This window comes from Lotus japonicus, chromosome 5 (assembly GCF_012489685.1).
Source record: "Lotus japonicus ecotype B-129 chromosome 5, LjGifu_v1.2".
In the NCBI taxonomy this organism is placed as follows: Eukaryota; Viridiplantae; Streptophyta; class Magnoliopsida; order Fabales; family Fabaceae; genus Lotus; species Lotus japonicus.
The window spans coordinates 65,052,872-65,074,300 of record NC_080045.1 but is presented as its reverse complement, the minus strand read 5'-3'; the positions used below and the strand labels follow the sequence as shown (position 1 = coordinate 65,074,300).

Sequence of the window (21,429 nt, the reverse complement as noted above, 5' to 3'; positions counted from 1 at the left end):
TCAGGCTTCTGCGTTGTCGATCAAGAGCCATGAACGGGAACCTCTCACCGCTGCTCAATGTCGAAGATCTGTTAGATGGGGGAAGTCGATGAAGAACCTTCATGAAGAATCGATGATATTATTATCATCAGATGACAAATCCATCACTGTCGTCGTTTTTGTATGAGGAAGGTCATCTTCGACCTCCGTCCTCACTCCTCATCTTCTCTGCTTCCTCTGTTTTTTTTTTGTTCTGAAACCCGCTGTAACCCACCCTGCTAACCCGAGACCCGTTCCACCCGAATCCGAATTGCCTGTTGCTTAAGTTCGATCGGAAATGCATTGGCAAAAGTGAGGTTTCAAACCCGCCCACACCCGAGGATTCGGCCCGAATCCGATCGGTGCCCAGCCCTAGTAACAACCATACATCAAATGATAAAATAGCTAACAATCGCAACGACCACATTCAAATATTGTACTATGAAAAATGTTGTATGGAACGACAGGTTTGTCGTGAAAAGTGCACGAGGTGCAGATTTCTGGCGGTTCAAACCGCCAGAAAATGTGAAATTAATTTTTTTTGTGGCACTGCATGTTTGTGGCGGTTTTAAACCGTTAGAAACCGCAATCGTGCACTATCGTGCCATATAGCACTGTTGTTGTAATATTACTAAGGTTACATTACATTATTACAACATTAACATTGCACTATTACAACATTAACAAAATCACCAAGCTAGTCATCCGTGAGATCTACAATTTCATCATTCTTTGGTGCGTTTTGCCCCGTAAGAATCTCCACGAATCTAGACATGCAATCCAGGTGTGGTAGCTCTCAACCACGAGCGTTAGGAGTACAATGATAGTGCCTTGTAGATTAGTAATTGACATAGGAAAGTCACTTGACATGTGCTCCTACAAAATGATGATTTATATTGTTGTTAAAAATATGCTTTTAATGGCTTGTAATGTAAATTCAGAGTAAACATTAAGTACCTTCACCCGGTGGTTTTTTGAACAGTACCATCTCAGGTGCAGTTATTGATGTAAGTCTCCTCCAATGTAGGTCCACTGTCATAAATGAAATTGAAGGGTACCGACCAATCTCACATGAACAAGGGAGGTCGTGCGTCCTCCTAATAGTACAACCGCATTTACCAACTCGCCCTTTCTCCTTTACGATTAAAGTAAGTGCATATCTTGAGACTACACCCCGCAAGTTGTCTTACAATTTCTCATTAAATCTATGCTCCCTGATGAATATATTGGTCTAAAAGCAGAATTAATCCTTGTATGTTGGAGGAGTGTACACCTATGTATAGCATTCTAAGCCGCGCACAAGTCACTTTTGCTATCTTTGATGCACGCTTTGAGTTTTACGTGTGCACCTTCAAACCTGTGCAAATGACTAACATTATTACCCTACAATCATTTTTTCAATCAACTTGTGTTCCCCATATGCATATGACAGTCAATGACATACTTCACAAACTTGTTCTTATACGGCAATCAAGTAGTGTTTATGTATTGCATGAACTCATAATTGTCCCCACAAAGTGATCGCAAGAAGTCCATATTAGCATTAAACTCCTCAGCGGATGTCGAATACATGACATTACCCCATGCGTCCACGACTTCATCCCACAACTCCTTAGGTTGGATAGTAAGCTTACACTTTGCATTCACATTCTTAGCAATATGAAATTGACATATCAAGTTAGTAGTTGTAGGGAATGTGGTTGCAACTACGTTCATCAAAACATTATCTTTGCCAGTAACCATGAGCTTTGACATATCCTCCTCCCTAAGTATCAACCCCCTCAGCTTTTGAAGCGCTTATGTAACTTCAGGTTCACGCTCATTGCACATGTAGCCAAAAGTGATGGTGTATGTGAATCCAACTGATGTCATACCAAGCATCTCCAGCAATGGTATCCTATACTTGTTGGTTTTATACGTGCTATCAATTAAGACAACAGTAGGGAATTGGTTGAACAGTTGGATAGAAATTAGATGCGGAAAAAATAGAGAGTGAATCACAGTGGAACCCTCTTCAGATCTGGATCAGTGCGTGTACTTGTCTTCCTCCAACAACTTCATCAAGTATTGGATCTCTGTTAAAGCTTTGCTCTTGGCCTTAATGTATGGCATCTGCTCATTATACACTTGACTTTTGGTAGTCAGATTTTGAGGGTTGACATTCTTCAATGCAAGCAACATATTACCTGGCTTAATTTTGTTGTCAACCATTTCACCCACCATGGTCTTTTCTTGACTTGAAAGGCAACCGACATAGGCATGACCAAGCAGGGAAGAAGAAAATTTGAAGATTTAATCACACTTTCAGGAGGTGCAATGACAAACATACACTCAGAATCTAAAGCTAAAAATATTAACTCTTCTGAGGCAGTTGAATAAAATCCCAGGGAAAAAGAAAATTTGAAGATTTAATCACACGTTCAAGAGTTATATGAAGGAGGTAGGGAATGAGAATAAGGTAGATATTAACACCGCCACGAAAAATGAAAATAGGAATGAAGGTAAAGAAGAGGTGTGATGACATAAGTAGAGGCACTCCTCATGCCGTAAGTGCATGGTAGACTTGGATTATAAAAGGCAAAAACATAATCAACTTCTTTTTATTTTATTTAATTATTTTAAAAAAATACAAGCTACATATAAGCATGCTAATTCTTAATATTTAACAATATATTATTTAGTTAAAAAAACAATATATTATTTTTTCCCGTCAAAACAGAAGATATTCATTTTTTATTGTATTTGTTTAAAGAATAATTTATTCTTTAAAAATTAATCTCTTATTAAATAAAAACATATCAAAAGCTTAGAACAATGATGTTGCTTTTCGAATATTCAAAATTTTATTCCTTCGATCCATTAAGGATTGAAACAGAAGAAATAAAATAAGAGTTGTTTTTTTATAAAGTACAAATCAATAATGATATATCAAATCTCATCCTTTCTCTCTAATATTTTTTCTTTTTTTCATATTTCTCTCATCCCCATCTCTCTCCACCTCATCTTAGATAGGGGTGGAAATAGGCCGAGCCGAGCCAAGCTTTGCGTGGCCTAGGCCTGGTCTGCATTCTCTTTTGGTGACCCAAGCCTGGCCTGTGGCCTATCAATAGGCCAAATTTTATGGCTTCCTGACCTTTTCTAAGGCCTGTCCTGACCTACAAGCCTTCTTAAAAGCCTAACTTAACAGACAATTTTATCAAAAGAAGGTCATTAGGCTGGCGGACTAATAATCATTTTATATGTCATTGCACTTTCTTTTCAAATAAAAAAACTTGTATCTTTGCATTTCAAAAACTAAACCTATATCATTGCAAGAGAGGTGGACTTGGCAGCGGCAGATCAACAGTGGCGACTGGCTGCAGCCTGCGTCCTGTGCGGCTGAGGATGTGTTATGCTGAATATGTCGGGAACGTGTCTAGTCTAGGTTAGGGCATGGACTTAGGGTTTTCTTTTATACTAAAGTATACATCAGTTTTAAAAAAATTATATATAATTATATTATATTTATATTATTAATAATATAATATATAAGTAGGTCGGCCTATCTGGCCAAATAGACTTTTTAAATTGTTTGAGCCTGACCTTTTTAGTTAAACAAGCCTTTTAAAAAGCCTAAGTCTTGCCTTTTTAGTAAACGAGTCAAGCCGGACCGAGCCTCAAACGAGCCGAGCCATAGACCCCTGACGAGCCACCTGGCCTATTTCCACCCCTAATCTTAGAGGTGTGAACATAAAATTATTCTATCTTGCGAATTAGTTAATAGGGGATAAGATTATCTTTCTTAACCGTATAATATATATATATATATATATATATTTTTTGATTTTGAGATAAAAGTAAATTCAAAAGAGATAAATGTAATTGGAATAAAATGCATTGAAATCACTTCTAAAAGATGGCAATAAACAAAGAAAGTGGGTTGGTGTTGCAGTTTGGTATTGCCGTTTAAGGTGGCTGTTACCTAACACAGAGAGTCAGAGACGGAGTGACCGAGAAACTAAAACCAAACAAAACCTTGTTTGTTTTCTGATATATAACATCATTGACAACAACATTAACATCACAAACTCAACAACATTATACATAGTACACTCTCTTTGTTCTTCTCTTCAACCATGGCGTGTTCAACCCTCAAACTCAACTCTCTCTCGATCACCAACAACTCCTTCTCTTCACGCCGTGGATCTCCTTCTCTCTCCACCACTCGCCGAGTCTCCCTCCCGATCCGCGCCTCTTCTTACACCGATGAACTCATCACAACCGCCGTGAGTTTCCTTGTTCCGATCGCGTTGTTTCTTACTTGCCCTCTTAAGATTCTATTGAATTCTGACGTCTCTGTGGTGTAGAGTTTTTAGCTTTGCTCTTTTGGGTGTCTTTGGTTTTGGTTGTTGATTTGCATCTTTGGTTGAACTTTTTGTTTGGTTTATCAATTTACTGTGAAATTTCTTTGAGTTTTTAGCATTGGTTGACTTTTTACTAGTACTGTAGTATGTTGAGATTTCTGTGTTGGAAGGTTCTTTGAGCTGTTTTTGTTATTGATGTTCTACACTGATCAAGGATTCTAGTAATTTTGATGAAAAGGACCCCACTTATTGGCATAAGGATTTTGTTGTTGTTATTGTATTTTGATGAAAAGGGGCTTGACTATTGTTGATTTCCTTTGATTGGTTTGTGTAGAAAACTATTGCGTCTCCTGGTCGTGGAATACTTGCAATTGATGAGTCAAACGCGACCGCTGGGAAGCGTTTGGCATCGATTGGATTGGACAACACGGAGACCAATCGCCAGGCCTACAGGCAACTTCTGCTGACCACACCTGGCCTTGGTGAATACATCTCTGGTGCCATTTTTTTCGAGGAAACCCTTTACCAGTCAACCACTGATGGAAAGAAGTTTGTGGACTGTCTTCGTGAGGAGAACATTGTACCTGGAATCAAAGTTGATAAGGTCTGCTTGTTGTTTATCAGTAACTTATAGTGTTCGGATCAACTTATTTTTCCGCAGAATCAATTCTCTCAGAATTGGTTTTGATGGTAGAATAATTTGTAGAATGATTTCTAATCATGCACTTAGGAGTGTTATCTCTATCATTGGCATCCAGTCTCACTGGTTGTAAACTTGCTTGGGAGTTATATGTTCAGTTATTTATTTATTTATTTTATTTTCAGGGTTTGGTCCCTCTGCCAGGGTCAAACAATGAATCTTGGTGCCAAGGGTTGGATGGATTGGCTTCAAGATCTGCTGAATACTACAAGCAAGGTGCTAGATTTGCCAAGTGGTAAGTCATTCTTAATGTCTTCTTTATGAAACATTTTTTCGCTGATATTATGGATAGAAATTGAGTTGAGATTGTGGTTTGTAATATACAGGAGGACAGTTGTCAGCATTCCTTGTGGTCCTTCTGCATTGGCCGTTAAGGAAGCAGCATGGGGACTTGCACGTTACGCTGCTATCTCTCAGGTATTCTTGCACAGATGATTTTTTGTTTGTTGAAATGAGCTCATTCTTGCACTGATGTATTTTCATAGTTTATCCTTTGGTGTCCCCTTCACCGTAACCATAAAAAAATGGTGATTCTTTCATCTGGAGGAAGTGAACTTTTGTTGTAGTTTACTTTAGTCTACTCTTATGAGACAACACCACCAGATATTTTAAACACGCATTCATCTGTGCATAGGTCGTCAAATTGATTGAATGGGTTTTTGCAATGTAATGAACTTCGGTGGCTTGATACTAGTTGTCAGTGTCCATAAAACACTTTATTTTGTGTGATTATTATCTCAAGCAAGGTTTCTTTGCTCAATGCACTCATCTTCTTGCTATGTAACCTCATAAGTTCAAACTGTTTTGAAAAAAAAAAAAGAGAGGAAAGCCAAGTAGGTATGCACAATACATTTCTGACAGAAAGTTTAAACAAAAAATTATGTCTCAGTTTCAGTTTACTTGACCAGTTTTCTTATAGATTTAACGGATGTCAATTGTGTTGCAGGACAATGGCCTTGTTCCAATTGTAGAGCCTGAAATTCTTCTTGATGGGGACCACCCAATCGAGAGGACATTGGAAGTGGCCGAGAAGGTCTGGTCTGAAGTCTTCTTCTATTTGGCTGAAAACAATGTCGTTTTTGAGGGAATTTTGCTCAAACCTAGCATGGTTACGCCTGGAGCGGAACACAAGCAAAAGGCTTCTCCAGAAACTATTGCCAATAACACACTAACCATGCTTAGAAGGAGAGTTCCTCCAGCAGTCCCTGGAATCATGGTAGAGTCACTGCACCTATTGTTTCCTTTTCCCATAAATCATTTATTGCATAGCAAACTCATCATGGTGATGCTTTTTTTAAAGATTGCATTCAAGTTATAGTATGTTCGGATTAACTTGTTTTTCCTTTGAATCAATTATAGTAACTGTGAAAAGATTTTCAAACAGAACCACTAAATTAAACTGTAAACTATGTTTGTATTATCAGTTTCTGTCGGGTGGACAATCTGAAGTGGAAGCCACACTAAATCTCAATGCTATGAACCAAAGTCCAAACCCATGGCATGTTTCGTTCTCGTATGCAAGAGCTCTGCAGAACACTGTGCTTAAGACTTGGCAAGGACGCCCTGAAAATGTGGAAGCTGCGCAGAAGTCTCTCTTGATCCGCGCTAAAGCAAACTCCTTGGCTCAACTTGGAAGATACTCTGCTGAGGGTGAAAGTGAAGAAGCACAGAAAGGAATGTTTGTCAAGGGCTACACCTACTAAAAAGTTTAGGTGTCTCTTGCCTTTGGCCTTGAGTTGATTTGTTTTGACTGTTTATCTACAGAGACTTAGATGTGTTGTATTTTTTGTTAACTTCTTCTAGCTAATGAGTTTGAATAAAGGGTGCTAGAAAGAAAGCTTTTCTTGGTACAATTTGAGGTTTTGGGGATTAGTATAAATCCGAAAGGGAAAGAACAAAGGAAAAGGTTTATTATCCTTATTGTTTATTTTGCACTTGCTATTGCTCTTACAAAGGAAAATGTTTACTATCCTTATTGTTTATTTTGCACTTGCTATTGCTCTTGCATATATTTTCTGAGTGGCATATTTGTTTACAATGTGCATGAGTGTTTGGATATAAGTTGAGTGCAACGTTAAACGACTTTTATTCAATCTATAAGAAGATTCAGTTCACTTGTATTGTCTCCAAGGAAATCAAATGCTGTCATTTTCAATGATTCTTTGGAAGTGTTGCATATGCAGCACATTTCGTTTTAAAAACTTGATGATGATCAAGCTCTTACCACAAACTTTGAAGTAGAGTGCATATCCTTCTAGTTCCTTGCTTAGTGGTAGCCGCCTAAGTTTAATATGAGTATGGGCCTATGGGGGATGAATATTACAATATCCTTCTAGTTCCTTGCTTAGTGCTTAGTGGTAGCCGCCTAAGTTTAATATGAGTATGGGCCTATGGGGGATGAATATTACAATACGTACTCAACTTCTATGCATTACCACCCTTTGCTCAATTGCTCCTCACAGGTTCAGACAAGTAGCATGATGTGACTTCTGTTGTTTTCTAGTTAATGCATAACTTGGATTATGGAAATGACTAAGTGTTAATATTTTTGTCTTTAAAAGTGCGTTTTAAACAAAGTAGTCCCGAGTTGAGTACGACATGCCAATATTACTTTCGTCAACTAAAGTGTCTCCCAAATAACTAATAAGCATCTCCAATTTCACTTATAAATGTTTTAAAGATGATAAATCATTTTCCACTTTTCAAGTTTTACTCATGTTAAACAATCGGTTTCATCTACTGTGGGTCAGTTCAAAACTGACCCATGGTGCTTCAGTTTAATATGAATCGTTAGATATAATACTAAAATATTCAATGATTCAGATTTAAAACATGAAAATGATGTAATGACAAAAACACCCCTGATTCATCATCCTCTCCATCAACTGCTCTGCTAGACAACCATAGCCACCGCCAGCGAATGGGCCTCCGCCTACTGCTCCTCTCCCACCACCACCTCCTCCTCCTTAGATCCTCCTTCTCTCCCTCCCCTTTCCCCTCCACCGCTCCCCTGACCCAACACCGTGCCCCTTCTCTACTCAGCCTCCTTCAACCTCTGATTTAAGCCCCAACCAAACTACAGCAACAGAGCCATCCAGATCCGCCACCAAAACTTGCAGATACGCCACAAAAACTTCCAGATCTGCCACCAAATCTCTCCAGCCATCAAGACCCACTGGCCATGGCCGTCGTCAGAGGCACAGCCGTGACCATCGACCCTTGCCGCGTGAGTGCAAGGTCCAGACGCTCCGTTTCGCCGCGCCGGGTTCACACATGCTCCAGCCTTCACTCGCATCACCATCAACGCAAACCTCACCGTGTTCCAGTCCCTTAGGGCCTCTAATTAAACCCTCGCGCCGCCGGGCCAGAGTCTCGCCGCCGTCGCCTTGGTCGTGGTCCCCTCGCCCTCAATCTGCCGTCCTCCACCACGTTACAATTTTCTCTTTCCCTCTCTGGTAACTTCAATTTCAGAATCTACAACTTCAAAATATCAACAAAGAAAAAAGCTACAATAATTTATTAACACTAATTATAGCAACAATAGAGGAAAATTGCGTTAAGCAATAATACAATTTCCTATCCTTGCAGTAGAGATCCCGAACCTGGTTACCCGGTGGCGGTGATGAAGCGGTGGCGGGAGGGCAGTGGGACAAATGAGGAAGAAAGAAATTTTTAAATTAAAATGGGCATTTTTGTAATTTAAAGGAGAAACAGTAAATGTACCACGATGCTTCAGTTAGAAAAGAACCCACCGTAGATGCAGCCTAAACAATCGTAACAATTTTCTATTGCAACTGTCAATGTCATCCAAAATTTGTCATTTTCGTTTCCAATGTCATTTTGCTCCTAAAGGTTCAAAGCTCAAGAGGCTCAATGTATGTACGTACATCTACACTATACCAAAAAAAAAGATATCTAATCAATTATATTACAAAGAATTGCTGGGATAAGAACTCAAGCATGGCATCATTTCCTGCTGAATTGGCACATCCCCCCAATGAATGAATGCTATGTACTACATCCTCATGTTGTAAATTGGACCTACCACTAACCATCTAGTAAATTGGACAATTTCATATCCTCAAGGTTTGATTGGCAATTTCCTGCTCCATATTCATAGATGATCACTTCGCTTCACCCCAAAACTTGTATCTTCCAACTTCAAATAGAATCTGTGGTATTGAATGAACAAATTCACCGTGAGCTCTTTTACCTTTTGCATTAAGCTCATTATAGTTGATTACTTAATTGTGATCCTTCTTACTTTTCTTTAGCAACATTGACATCTGTTTGAAATACTCAGTGTCTGCTTGCTTTACACCTATCAGCCACTGCAGCGCCTCAGCTGCGGCGGCTTTTTCTGCACTCTTCTTATTATTACAAGGTAGGCCTATTATCTGCATTCCATTGAACTCGACAGTAGCCTGAAACTGGCTGTTCATTAACTGTTCAGTCTTGTAGAAGGGTTTAGCATATCCTGCTCTTGCAAGCAAGGTTTGGAGCTGACTTTTGGAATTTTCACCCCCAGGTCCGCTCTCAATCCTTGAAAACAATGCTGGACGTGAGACCATAACAGATTTCTTTAATGTTTTAAGAACCGGGCGACCAAAAACAAATCTTCCTTCACACTCGTCATTGGAAATCAACAACCGTACCGCTGATAGGAGCTCATGATACAAGTGCATACCCATTCTGGGAAAAAGTAGCTGCCAAGCACAACAGTATAAATTAAGAATTACAGTTAATGTCATCAATGCAGGTTGGTCAAGAGAAAAGCACTAAACAAAATCTAGGAGCACGAAATTAATCTGAACCTACTTTGCTCTGAATGAAGTCATCAAGTTCTCTCCTTATACTCAGGTACATGTCAGCAACATCAGGTTCCATGAAAAACTCCAGATATCCTCCTAACATTTTTAAGTGATTATCCTGAAAGGAAAAGATCCAATTCCAGTAAAATATCACACAATTAAAACTTAAACTGCAATATGAATCTGTAATATTACATAGAATATATATTGAACATGAGAAACAATAAACAATCACGTGACACTCACGGCATCTCCTTTTGACAAGTTTCCCCCAAAGAGAAGCACCACTGAGTCGGACACAGCTGTTGAGTCACGGAGAAAAACTGAGTTCACTTTTATCTTCTCATTAAAAACTAGCCATGGACTTGGAATTGTAGTTTCCCGAGCATTCACCGAGTTCTAGGCATATGGAATGAGCATTCAATTCAAAAGTAAAAGCATAAAATCAAAAGGCAGAAAAAAAACCAGAGTATAAGTATTTGAAGAGTTTCATAACCAGCAGCAAATTATACTGAATTGAATGGACTAACCGAGTATAAGAGCACTTGACCATCCTCCATTGTTTTCAACGAGAATGATTTCTCATTATGCTGCAAATAAAATTATATCTTACTTATTTTATAGTCTCAACATAAAAATATACTAAAAGTACAATATTAACACATTGTAAAGTTCCAAGCTGTAGATTAGATTACTAAGGAAGAAAACTTAGGGAAAAGATCTGGTAAACATAATAAAATCTGGTAAACATAAGAGTTGGTTTGAAGGGGCATGCCAACTGCCAACCTACTCTACTGCTGATTAGAGAGGAGGGATATCAATACATTATGTTTGTCATATAAAAAGACATACCACAATGGAACAAATTCCAGGATATAGACCATAGCAAAAACTTAGGGAAAAGATCTGGTAAACATAATAAAATCTGGTAAACATAAGAGTTGGTTTGAAGGGGCATGCCAACTGCCAACCTACTCTACTGCTGATTAGAGAGGAGGGATATCAATACATTATGTTTGTCATATAAAAAGACATACCACAATGGAACAAATTCCAGGATATAGACCATAGCAAAAACTTAGGGTAAAGATCTGGTAAACATAATAAAATCTGGTAAACATAAGAGTTGGTTTGAAGGGGCATGCCAACTGCCAACCTACTCTACTGCTGATTAGAGAGGAGGGATATCAATACATTATGTTTGTCATATAAAAAGACATACCACAATGGAACAAATTCCAGGATATAGACCAAAGCAAATAACTGCCCGGATAAGATTCACATCATAGCTCCACGCATTGTAGCTGGCTGTGTTGCTATCAACTAGTCCAATATCCTTGAGCAGGCATATAAACTCCCTGCGAAGAGCATCAATAGCTTTCATTGATTGCAATGAAAGAAAGTTTTTCCAGCAGTATTCATATCCACCCAGGTCTATATCAGCATCTTTCCAACCCTCATAAGCACTTAGAAGTGCTAGGTGGTCACTGTATGCACCGGAAAATTGAGATTTTGCTGCATCTGCAAGCTAGAATGAAGAACTTTGAACTGTCAAAAAGGAAATCCAGTTCAAACAAGGCCATCAAGCAATAAGTTACAAACTAAATGGACCATTATTACGTATATTGCTTGCATGAAAGATATTATATGATACAACTGAATCATGAGAAGCACACAGCAACAAGATAAACTTTGATTCTTTAATGCAAGTCAAAATAATTAGGGAGAACAGAGTACACCACAACAGACTCTTGCAGGAATGGGATTGGAAGGCGGCGTGGAAAACTGAAAATCATAGGATCTGATCCTTGAGAAAACACCCATTTTGACAACCTTGCTACAGATATATCATATTAACAGAATCACTTACATCTTTTTTATCCATCGGTGCTAGGAAAGGATCTCTAACACTAAGACCAGCAACAACAGTTAATATGGGATCCAGGCAACTGAAGATAGCACCTAATATGAGCATCTTGCCAAGTTTGGGTTCCATAGGCAGCATAGCTAGATAGCGCCCTGTCAAATAAGACCAAGTACAAGTTTTCATCATTCATATATGAAAAGATAATAAGCCAATTTTCCAGTACTAGTAAGGGATCAACCTACCTAGAATAGTCAGATTCTCACTCTCATCCAAAGCACCAATTATTTCTAAATATTCAACTGCATTTTGTACCTGTAAATACAATAATGAAACAAAAATCCGAGATGCAAATAATGCATACATAATCAACACAATAAATGAATAAAATAATTTAATTAAATGAAAAAAAGAATAAATCAAATTAACCATTACCGCAAGGATCTCAGGAGACTGCAGAGCCCTAGACAAGAACTCAGATATACTTCCAAGTCTTAAACTTTTGATTTGTAAACAGAGAGATTGCAGTGGTGTTCTCAAAATTTCTGGCAATTGATACTCTGCAAAAGCATCATATACGCATCTAGGATAGAGATGGTAACACTCTCCCGGTTGAACGCGACCAGCTCTTCCTCTTCTCTAGAAAATACAATTTTGGGTGTAAACAGACAATAATATCAATGTCAAACTTCCAATAGTTACATGGTTAATATTTAATATCATGACTCACGGGCAAGTGTCTATATGAAGATTTTTGGGGAATGTCATTGTTTTCATCCCTAATCTCTTAAAAAAGGCACATAATCAAGCCTGTCAACATAATGGCAATTTCCAGACAGGGTTGTTATTATTATCAACAGCAAGCAAATGCATTCATTCACGTGAGCTGTATGAAATAGCTCATACAGTCTCATCAGGAATTAACCTTGATAGCCAATTCAGATGGGCAGGGCGGAATTGCAACAAATTTGATGAATTAGAATCCAATTTGCCATTTTTTAAAGAGAAATGGGAAACTGCAAGACACTAAACATGGAAGTATAATCATGAGTACACTGCCACTGCTACAACAGGGGATCGATTGTAATTACATTTCGGATTTTAATGATTTTACTGGTAAGTATTATATTAGAATTTTAGTATGATAATGCATGCTTCAAGATTTATCATTTTTATAAGTTTTATTATTTAGACTTATGTCATGTTTATTTGTAGGGGCAGCCAAATGATATTCTAAGTAATTTAAAATCTCATGTCACTAGCATGTGGCCTGTTAGTGAACTTGAATGGCTGTGATTTTTTAATCCATATGCAATATTGCAATGGATGTCTAGGACGCTAGTAACTAGGGTAAATTAAAAGTATATTATTAAGCCCTAAAAACTTCAGGTATGAAGCACTTCGTAGGATTCTGGCCTTGAAATTCATTATCCCACCTCATACTTCTATGGTCAAGTCCTTGGTGAAAATGATGCCCAAGCTGTACACACGCATGCACATACGCAAACACACACACACACATTAAGGATGATAGTATAAAAAAATTATGTGAAGCAATATTGAACATATTATATCAATTATTAATGCTAAATACATAACCTTACTTGTTGAGCAGAAACCTTAGAGATCCATGTAGGAAGCAAACAAGGCGTGTTATTCAGTGCATCATATGATGTTTCTTTTGCCTTTCCGCAGTCTAGAACAAAAACAACATCATTGATTGTGATACTCGTTTCAGCAATATTTGTTGCGAGCACTATTTTTCTAACTCCATCTTCAGGCTCTTCGAATATTAACCTCTGCATATCCAATATGTATAATCAATATAAATATTGATCAAAAGAAGGGAGGCAGAGTACTTACTTCCTTATATTAACAACAGTCTGTGAATGTAAAATATTGTTAAAAGTAATTTCAGACAATAGGTTGATATGGGATCTGATTACTCTTTCTATTTTCACTTTTCAGTCATAAGTTTACAAAATCTGTAGCTAAGTGGAGCGTCTAGCAGGTAAGGAGATACATGTAGATTACAAAAATCAACTCTAACGAGTTGTTCAATAGGTAAAATATTACCTGCTCAGAACTAGCCATTGAGCCATGACATGCAAGCAACAAAACACGATTTGGATCTCCCAATACATTATTTCTCAGGAGCTTCTCTTTCAGAGAGCTTATATCATCCCATCCAGTCATGAAAACCAAAACAGCACCAGGCCTTTCATTTTCACAAATATTGCATAAGATATATTCAATGAGACTAAAACCTATACAGTCTGGATTCCAACATGACAAAGATTCCTGTGTCTGTGGGCTGTAATCTTTGAAATCAGCAGCTCTAATTGCATCCTGGTCATAGTTTTATTGAAAAATGAACTAAAATGAAGAAAACACTGAACAAGTACTAAAGCAACTGTTCTGCAGTTCAAAATTCTTGAATACCTCTACAGTGGAAGCAATTTGGCTTTTCCTCTTTCTTGGAGCCTGTTTGTTCATTTTCCACATCCTTTCTTGACCATAATCATCAATTTGATTATAAGGAGTCAATCTATAGCCCGTCATTTCGAGAATGTTCTCCAAAAAATAAGTTCTAACAGGGTATGTAAAGCCCTACATTAATAAGCATTTCCACCAAAACAATAAGAAAAGAGAAAACATATATTTTTGGCACCATAATATTATCCTTATTCCTTCCTATCAGCAAAAATATAAAATTTCCTTTCCAAACAAAAAGGGAAACAAATCTCTTAAAAATAGAACATAAACTACTCAGAAATATGAATTGTTGAGCATTTTCATCACCATCTATGATGATATTGCCATAAACCAACTATTTTAAAAGCTTAAGTTGTTGGGTAAAATCACATGAATGACTTTATAGTATATTTCTAATACACCCACATGTCGCAAGAGCTTGTTGGGCTTAAAGCCACAGAATGCACAGGCCTATCTTGTGCTGAAACTCAATTTTTAATAGAAGAATAGGAGCAACAAAGATCGAACTCAACCACTTTGTTATAGAGCCTCCAATACCACATAAACAAACTATCCCAAAGTCTTAAATTGTTTATATTATATTTCTAACAGATATTACAGTTACACCAAGTTTGGACCTCTTGACTCAATACTTTCACATCATCATATTGTATATCTTTGTACTGAGGTTATTAAAACCAAATTGGCGCCATTAAACCAGAGAAAGCACTTCATGGTTCAATAATTTAACCACAGTCAACTGTCAGAACAAAAATAATAGTAATAATATAAAATAAATAAGACAAGCAAATGAAGTACTTATTTACAACATATGTGGCTTGGACCAAAGGATGAATGACTTGCAATGCGTCGAGAGAAGGCAAGTTCGATTCCAGTGAAGCGACTTCATGTAATTTTTAACTTAAAAAAAAACAAACTATTTCATGAACTAGTGGGCCAGCGGTTTCACAGCCAGTTCAACTGTTCTGAAGGCGAATTTTTCTATTGAGGGCTTGTTTGATTTGACCTGACCAAACCAGCTATCTGGTTCACTGCTGAACCGCTCGATCCAGTTTGGTTTTTAAGATAGGGCTTTCTACTAAAAGATTCATGATCCATTGGTCCTAAGAAATTCCAAAAGACACAAATGTCCCACATCACAATAAAAAAAAGGAATATAATTCAGTTTCTGTACGCACCGGAATATTCATAATTGGAGCCCCATTAAAGTACGAAGAGAAGAGCTCTGCATCTAGGGTAGCACTCATCAAAATTAGTTTCAATTCAGGTCGATGCAGAAGGAGATCTCTAAGGACAATAAGCAGAAAATCTGTCATAAAAATTGCAAGAACATGAATATTCAGAAGATATTTTCTGAAGCCCAAGACTAGATCAAGTTCAGAATTCAACCTTCATTCATCCCACGTTCATGAATTTCATCCACAATAACATGAGTTACCCCCTCTAAGTTTCTATCAGCTAGTAATCTTCTTAGTAAGATACCTGTGGTGCAAAAGAGAATATGGGTATCTCTCCCTTTCACACCCTCCAGTCGAACTTTATATCCAACCTTTTTAATGAAAAAGATTGTGTGAGCAACCATAGGGAGGCAAAAATACTTAGAATTTTTAGAAAACAGATCAGTAACTGGTTGGGATAGTATGTAAATAGTAACTGTCTTTGGCAGACACACTCACAGATTCACCCAATTTCTCCCCTCTTTCCGAGGCAACCCTCTCAGATACAGACATGGCAGAAATGCGTCTTGGCTGTGTGCATATAATATTGCAAGCGGCTCCACGAACTGCTTCTATCTCAGATTCTAAAATAAATTGTGGAATTTGTGTTGTCTTGCCACAACCTGTTTCACCAGAAATGATAACTACCTGCAAAGTATGGCAATTAATAATTGAAAATTGACCTATCAATATCAAGTTAAAAAAAGGGATTCAAAATTAAGACTATCAACTTCTTTTAAGTCATATATTTACCAGCAACCAGCCACACATAAGAAGAAACAAATAGGATAACCTAGAAGGGAACCAAGATGCATACTCCATGTTGTAATAATTATTCATAAAAGCATTTAACGCTGCAATACAAGATCAGTGGCTTAGCAAAGCGTTTTTGGTGACACACGCAGTGGCATGTAAAGTTGAGAAGTTTTGTATCACTTCAACGGTCTGATGGTTTCATGTGTACTTCTGCGGACATTAACTTCATCTAATCGCCCCAACTCACATATTAAGCTACTAAAGAAATTATGTAAACCAAAGCAGGTCAAATCTCAAACTTTTTCTGACTTTCGTTTTGGGGGCATTCTACCAACAACAAACCAAAATACTTCCGAGGCACATATAATTTGGCTCAAACTACACATATGATACACAAACAGTCCGAGATATACTTGTCCAATAAGTATTAACTTGGGCACAGTAGCATAGGCTAGTAAATAATCTAATAGCAAACGTCTGTCTTCTGGACAAATAATAATTCTACACCTGAAATTTATGATCATCAAACAGTTTTCTCAACACTAGCGCTCACCCCACTAAACCCATTTTATTGACTGATCTTTGTTACTTCAAGCATGTCAATTCAACATTTCCACCCTATATATTTCCATATTCAATCATTGATTTGAATGTTTTAACCACCAAACTTTCAAATATTAATTTCCAACTTTTCACAACGTATGATTTTCTCAACTAAGTTGCAGTTTAAGTAACTCAACTTATCCTCTTAACTACCTCACAACGGATTCTCAGCATGTCAGCCAGTGAAACTCGCTAACAGGAACTAACCTACAACAATGCCATGACAAGACTGACATCACACGGAGATATAAAAATAATAAATTAAGTCTGGCAATACACAACTCAATCTATAATACAAGAAAAAAAATCCAGAGGCCTAATCCATAAAAACAGCCCCAATGAGATTCAACTATTCAACACACCTGATTCCTTGATAAGATGGATAATATTGCTTCTTTCTCTTTATAAGCAGGGAGGCTGCTACGAAATTCTAGAATTCTTCTTCCTTCAGGAGATTCCTGAAATGAAAAGGGAAGATGTCAAGAACACCTAAGTATTTTGTTTAGTGTCAGTGGTCTCTAAAGCTCATTGGTTTTCATATCGAAAACCAAGAGTATACATAGCAAGACCTTCAATTTTCTTTTTATCCCAAAAAAAAAAAATCTGCAATACCTCTTTTAACATATTACATGGAATGTAGATAACTAAGCAGTAAGTAATAACAACATTATGTCAATATCTTATAACTCTAAAATGTGAAGAAAAAATAAAGGAAAAACTATAAAGATTCATACAAACTATATCACAGAACAGGGCCACATGCCATAATCTTATAACTGAGGTAAGGTAACCTGCCAAGCATGCTGCTGATTGCGCATCTGTAAGCTTCTCCGCAAGAGAACTTTCTCTGCAACAGCCTTACTGGATGCAAGCAGCACAGGTTGCTCAAAAAGCCCCTCGTCTGTACCAACACTGCCATTACTGCTTGATCTTGCAAGTGACAAATCTGAAAAGCTTTTGTTCACCCTGGACTTCTGTCTAAGATATTCCTCAAAATGTGCATCAACTTGCCTAAACAAGGTGATAGGCATGCTCACCTGTCAATTTCTAAAAGCTTTACTAAGGTGTCTCTCATTATGAAATTTCAATCTAAGGCAACCTATGTTTTTTTTTTTTTACTAATATCTGAAATCAGAACAAGGGGAAAGTAGAATGCAAATGATGGAACAGGATATATACCATACCTCCCTCAAGGGACGACGATCGTCCAAATCATATCTATAATTGGGAAGTGGCACCTTACTGAACACAACAACCTTCGTGTACTTATGGCTGACATAAACAAGTACAATTGAGAATGAGATTCACCACAATAAAAAACAAGACTAGTGGTTAAAGCATTCATAGCCGAGTACGAAAAGACAAAAAAAACAGAAGATATACCTATACAATCCCATTTCGGTCGCCAAAACCGCTATTTGCTCGAAATCATGCCTATCCTTTTTCTCCCGCGAAATCACCTCCTGCTTACTCTTGTCATTTAAGAGCATGCTTAGTTTCCTCTTCCACTCAGCAATGTTATCATTGGGGAAATCACTCTGGTAACAAAATTCCGAAACAATAAACAAAAAACCGAATCAAACATGCATTGAACTCAAATATCCAACACCAGTTCACAGTTACAGATATCTACACTTGAAATTGAATTGCGAAAACTACGAAGCAGAATGTATATGGTGAATGAACGCAGTTACGCACCGGTAGTGATGAAGGGAGTGGAATCTGAAATTCACGATCGAAACAATCATCGGAAACGACGTCGTCGTAAGCAGAAACGAAGCGCGAGTTCGTGTTGTTAGGAGCTTGCTCGAGAAACGGGGTTTTAAGGGGGGTAGGGTTTTGTGTGAGCTTAGGGGAAACGGGAGCGGCGGCGGCGGAGTGGTGGTTGGCGGAGGTGACGACGGAGCGGAGGCGGTGGTGCGGCGGAACGTAAACGGCGCCATAGGGGCGGTCCTTCATGGGGAGAAAGGGGAGGTGAGAAGAGAGGTTTGGGAAGGAAGTGGGTTGCGGAGTGGGGAGCATGCAAGCTCCAACGGCGTCGTTTTCGAATTTTGTGATGCTTCGCTTACTTGTTCACAAGAAGAATGAACTCACTGAAAACTGAAATGGAAATGAAATGTTGATGAAGAAGATGAGATCTCTCTTTCACGCTCCGAATGGCGCGTGCTCTATAATTCCGCCACATCTTAACATCCTGTTTGTCAATATCAGAACAAGATTAATTAAGAACCCATTTTTATTGTATGGGGAAAATATGAAGAAAATAATAAATTAATTTTTTCCAAATTTATTAATTTTTTCATGTCAAAATTAAATTAAAAGTAAAATGGTTTCCAAATTAAGCAAAAAAAATTAAATAACTAAAATTGTGAGTTTTTTTTAATAATATAAAGAAATAAAACAATTTAACAAAAAAAAAATAGTTTATAAATAAATTTGCGGATATGTGCTGTTTGAGACGGAAAACTAACCTGTCACAAAGTCCTGGGTTCGATAGGAACTAGCGACGGAAACTAAGAGAGGAAAGATCCGTCGCAAACACCGTCACAGTATCTATAAACAATAAAGAAGGTTGTAACGGAATAAATCCCTCTCTAATATTCCGTCGCAAGTACAGTGATGGATTTGTCTTTGTCGCAAAATGTTGACAAGGTTTTTGTGACGGAAATATTCCGTCGCAAACAAAGATAGTTTGAAACGGAAAACCTGTTCGTCGCAAACTAGTGATGGATATATGTCTTTTATCGCAAATTTGTTGATAAGGATTTTGTGGCGGAAACATTCCGTCGCAACGCGCTGGCAAATACATTCCGTTGCAAATTAGTGACGAGGATTTTGTGACAGACTTATTTTCCGTTGCAAACTAACTGATAAGGATTTTGTGACGGAAGTAATTCCGTCGCAAATGCGCTGGTAAAAATCTTGTGACGGATAGGTTTTCCGTCGCAATATGCTGACGATAATTTTGTGACGGGCTTGTTTTCTGACTCAAACTAACTGGCAAGTATTTTGTGACGGATATGGCTCCGTCGCAAATTTGCTGGCCAAGATTTTGTGACGGTTATGTTTTCCGTCGCCAAATATCGTGTCAGTCCGTCACGAATCGCTGACGAGGATTGTGGGGCGAGATGTTGGCATGGACTTTGTGGCGGACCTGTTTTCTGTCGCAAAGCGCTGACGAGGATTTTGTGACGGATTTTCTTTCCATCACAAGTAATCAATTTTTAAAACTATAGTGAGGAAGGTTTTTATATGAGAATGAGAGGAATGATTTTAAAGCCCTAGATCAAAATCAATAGATGAGATTAAAAACCTCTTAAAAAATCCCCCTACATTCCCATGTTTTCACATAACCGTTGTTATTTTCATCCCTATTTTTTTTACGCACACATTCTCCACCAACACCTCCATTGATACCGCGATGCCAGCAAATCATATGTGTCGCCACTCACCACCACTTAAGCCTAAATCCAGAAATTGATATACAAATATGTAAAATTGATCATTTACTTATTATTGTTTTGGAAGCAATATATACAAGTATAATATAAGTAATGTAAAGTTAAAAGTCATATACTGATTAGGTATATATCAGGTGTTTCTCAATCAACATATATGGAGTGGTATAAAAGAGATTAATGTATTAGCCAAGAATTTGTGATCTTTAGTGGCATTTCATTTAAAAAATACATTTACTTATTTTTTTTTATCTGAGAAATTAGCATGGATGATTTATTGTTTTGCAGTCACTTTTTGTCAAATAATAGTAGGAGGAGTTTTTTTTTTTTTTTTTTTTGGTCAATATAGTAGGAGGAGTTTCAATGGGATTTTGAGCATAATGGGCCTCTCCCAATGTATCAACTATCTACAAGGGCAATGTGATGATGACAAGTACTAGATTTCAACTTGGATTTCATAAAGGGGCCTTAGGTTCAGCCCTATGTGGTGGGCTCAATCCAGCTGATCCCCCTTTAGGCTTGGTGCCTTCACTTCAATTTAAGCCCTAAACATTTTCTTATCCACAACTATCAAACTCCAAAGAGTAATTATGATTTGTAGTTCTATTGATCATCCTACAAATTTTCCTACTGTATATGAAAAATATAGTAAATAAAAAATTAAGTGAATTTCATATTTTGGAAATATGAAAAATAAATATTTTCTCTATTTAGAATGTAGAAAATTTATATGAAGATGAAGTAAGAGCTTACTGATCAATTCCAATCCATTCAAAGAAGATCAATTTATTTCCATAAAAAAAAGATCAAATTATGAAAGGTACTTCTTGTCCGGAAAAAAAATAATGAAAGATATTTAAACAGTCCCACCATGCATGAGTGCCACCAGCAATCACAGACACTTTAATTTGAACCAAAAAAACGATTATTTGTACCAAAGAAAGCAATCAAAGACACTTTAAAATTGTTTTCTTGTTCTGTTAAAAAAAGACCTGAGGGAACTTGTTGCATGTGACTGTGACAATTATGTTGGGGGTGAAATTAAATGGCCAAGGTTCATTGATTTGACCCTTATAATTATTATTTATATAGATAAATGATTTCTTCTCCCTAGGGCATTTTTTTATATTTCAAAATCATATTAAAATAGTTACTCCAGAGTC

At 37.4% G+C, this 21,429-nt stretch overlaps 2 protein-coding genes across 3 annotated transcripts; one reads left to right on the top strand and one right to left on the bottom strand.

Annotated features, from left to right (window-relative positions):
• Positions 1-3,921: 3,921 nt before the first annotated feature.
• On the top strand, positions 3,922-7,043 carry LOC130717544 (fructose-bisphosphate aldolase 3, chloroplastic). Its single transcript, XM_057567793.1, has 6 exons — positions 3,922-4,283; positions 4,696-4,965; positions 5,187-5,296; positions 5,388-5,478; positions 6,008-6,277; positions 6,486-7,043. The coding sequence occupies exons 1-6, from the start codon at positions 4,134-4,136 to the stop codon at positions 6,762-6,764; spliced, it is 1,170 nt and encodes a 389-aa protein (XP_057423776.1). The 5' UTR covers positions 3,922-4,133; the 3' UTR covers positions 6,765-7,043.
• Positions 7,044-8,864: 1,821 nt separating this feature from the next.
• On the bottom strand, positions 8,865-18,962 carry LOC130717105 (DExH-box ATP-dependent RNA helicase DExH5, mitochondrial). 2 transcript variants are annotated; one of them, XM_057567218.1, is made up of 20 exons: positions 18,507-18,962; positions 18,192-18,346; positions 17,993-18,080; positions 17,600-17,845; positions 17,171-17,266; positions 15,909-16,097; positions 15,622-15,781; positions 15,411-15,541; positions 14,179-14,346; positions 13,813-14,085; positions 13,341-13,535; positions 12,172-12,375; positions 11,982-12,051; positions 11,743-11,891; positions 11,095-11,400; positions 10,403-10,462; positions 10,119-10,271; positions 9,880-9,990; positions 9,326-9,767; positions 8,865-9,233 (listed from the first exon to the last, which is right to left on the bottom strand). In XM_057567218.1, exons 1-20 carry the CDS (start codon positions 18,828-18,830, stop codon positions 9,223-9,225), a joined length of 3,531 nt encoding a protein of 1,176 aa, XP_057423201.1. In that variant the 5' UTR covers positions 18,831-18,962; the 3' UTR covers positions 8,865-9,222. The 2 variants fall into 2 exon arrangements, with proteins under 2 accessions (XP_057423201.1, XP_057423200.1); XM_057567217.1 differs by having other exon boundaries at positions 8,865-9,767; positions 18,507-18,961.
• Positions 18,963-21,429: the final 2,467 nt, after the last annotated feature.

What these genes read in the sequence shown, in the direction of transcription:
- LOC130717544 (XM_057567793.1), top strand. Translation starts at nt 4,134, where the DNA reads ATGGCGTGTTCAACCCTCAAACTCAACTCTCTCTCGATCACCAACAAC. An exon ending in ATGAACTCATCACAACCGCC is followed by an intron (nt 4,284 to 4,695) that starts GTGAGTTTCCTT and finishes TGGTTTGTGTAG; the next exon opens with AAAACTATTGCGTCTCCTGG. An exon ending in CAGCAGTCCCTGGAATCATG is followed by an intron (nt 6,278 to 6,485) that starts GTAGAGTCACTG and finishes TTGTATTATCAG; the next exon opens with TTTCTGTCGGGTGGACAATC.
- LOC130717105 (XM_057567217.1), bottom strand. Translation starts at nt 18,830, where the DNA reads ATGCTCCCCACTCCGCAACCCACTTCCTTCCCAAACCTCTCTTCTCAC. An exon ending in ATCGTCGTCCCTTGAGGGAG is followed by an intron (nt 17,846 to 17,992) that starts GTATGGTATATA and finishes AGAAATTGACAG; the next exon opens with GTGAGCATGCCTATCACCTT. An exon ending in GTCAAGTGCTCTTATACTCG is followed by an intron (nt 10,272 to 10,402) that starts GTTAGTCCATTC and finishes CCATATGCCTAG; the next exon opens with AACTCGGTGAATGCTCGGGA.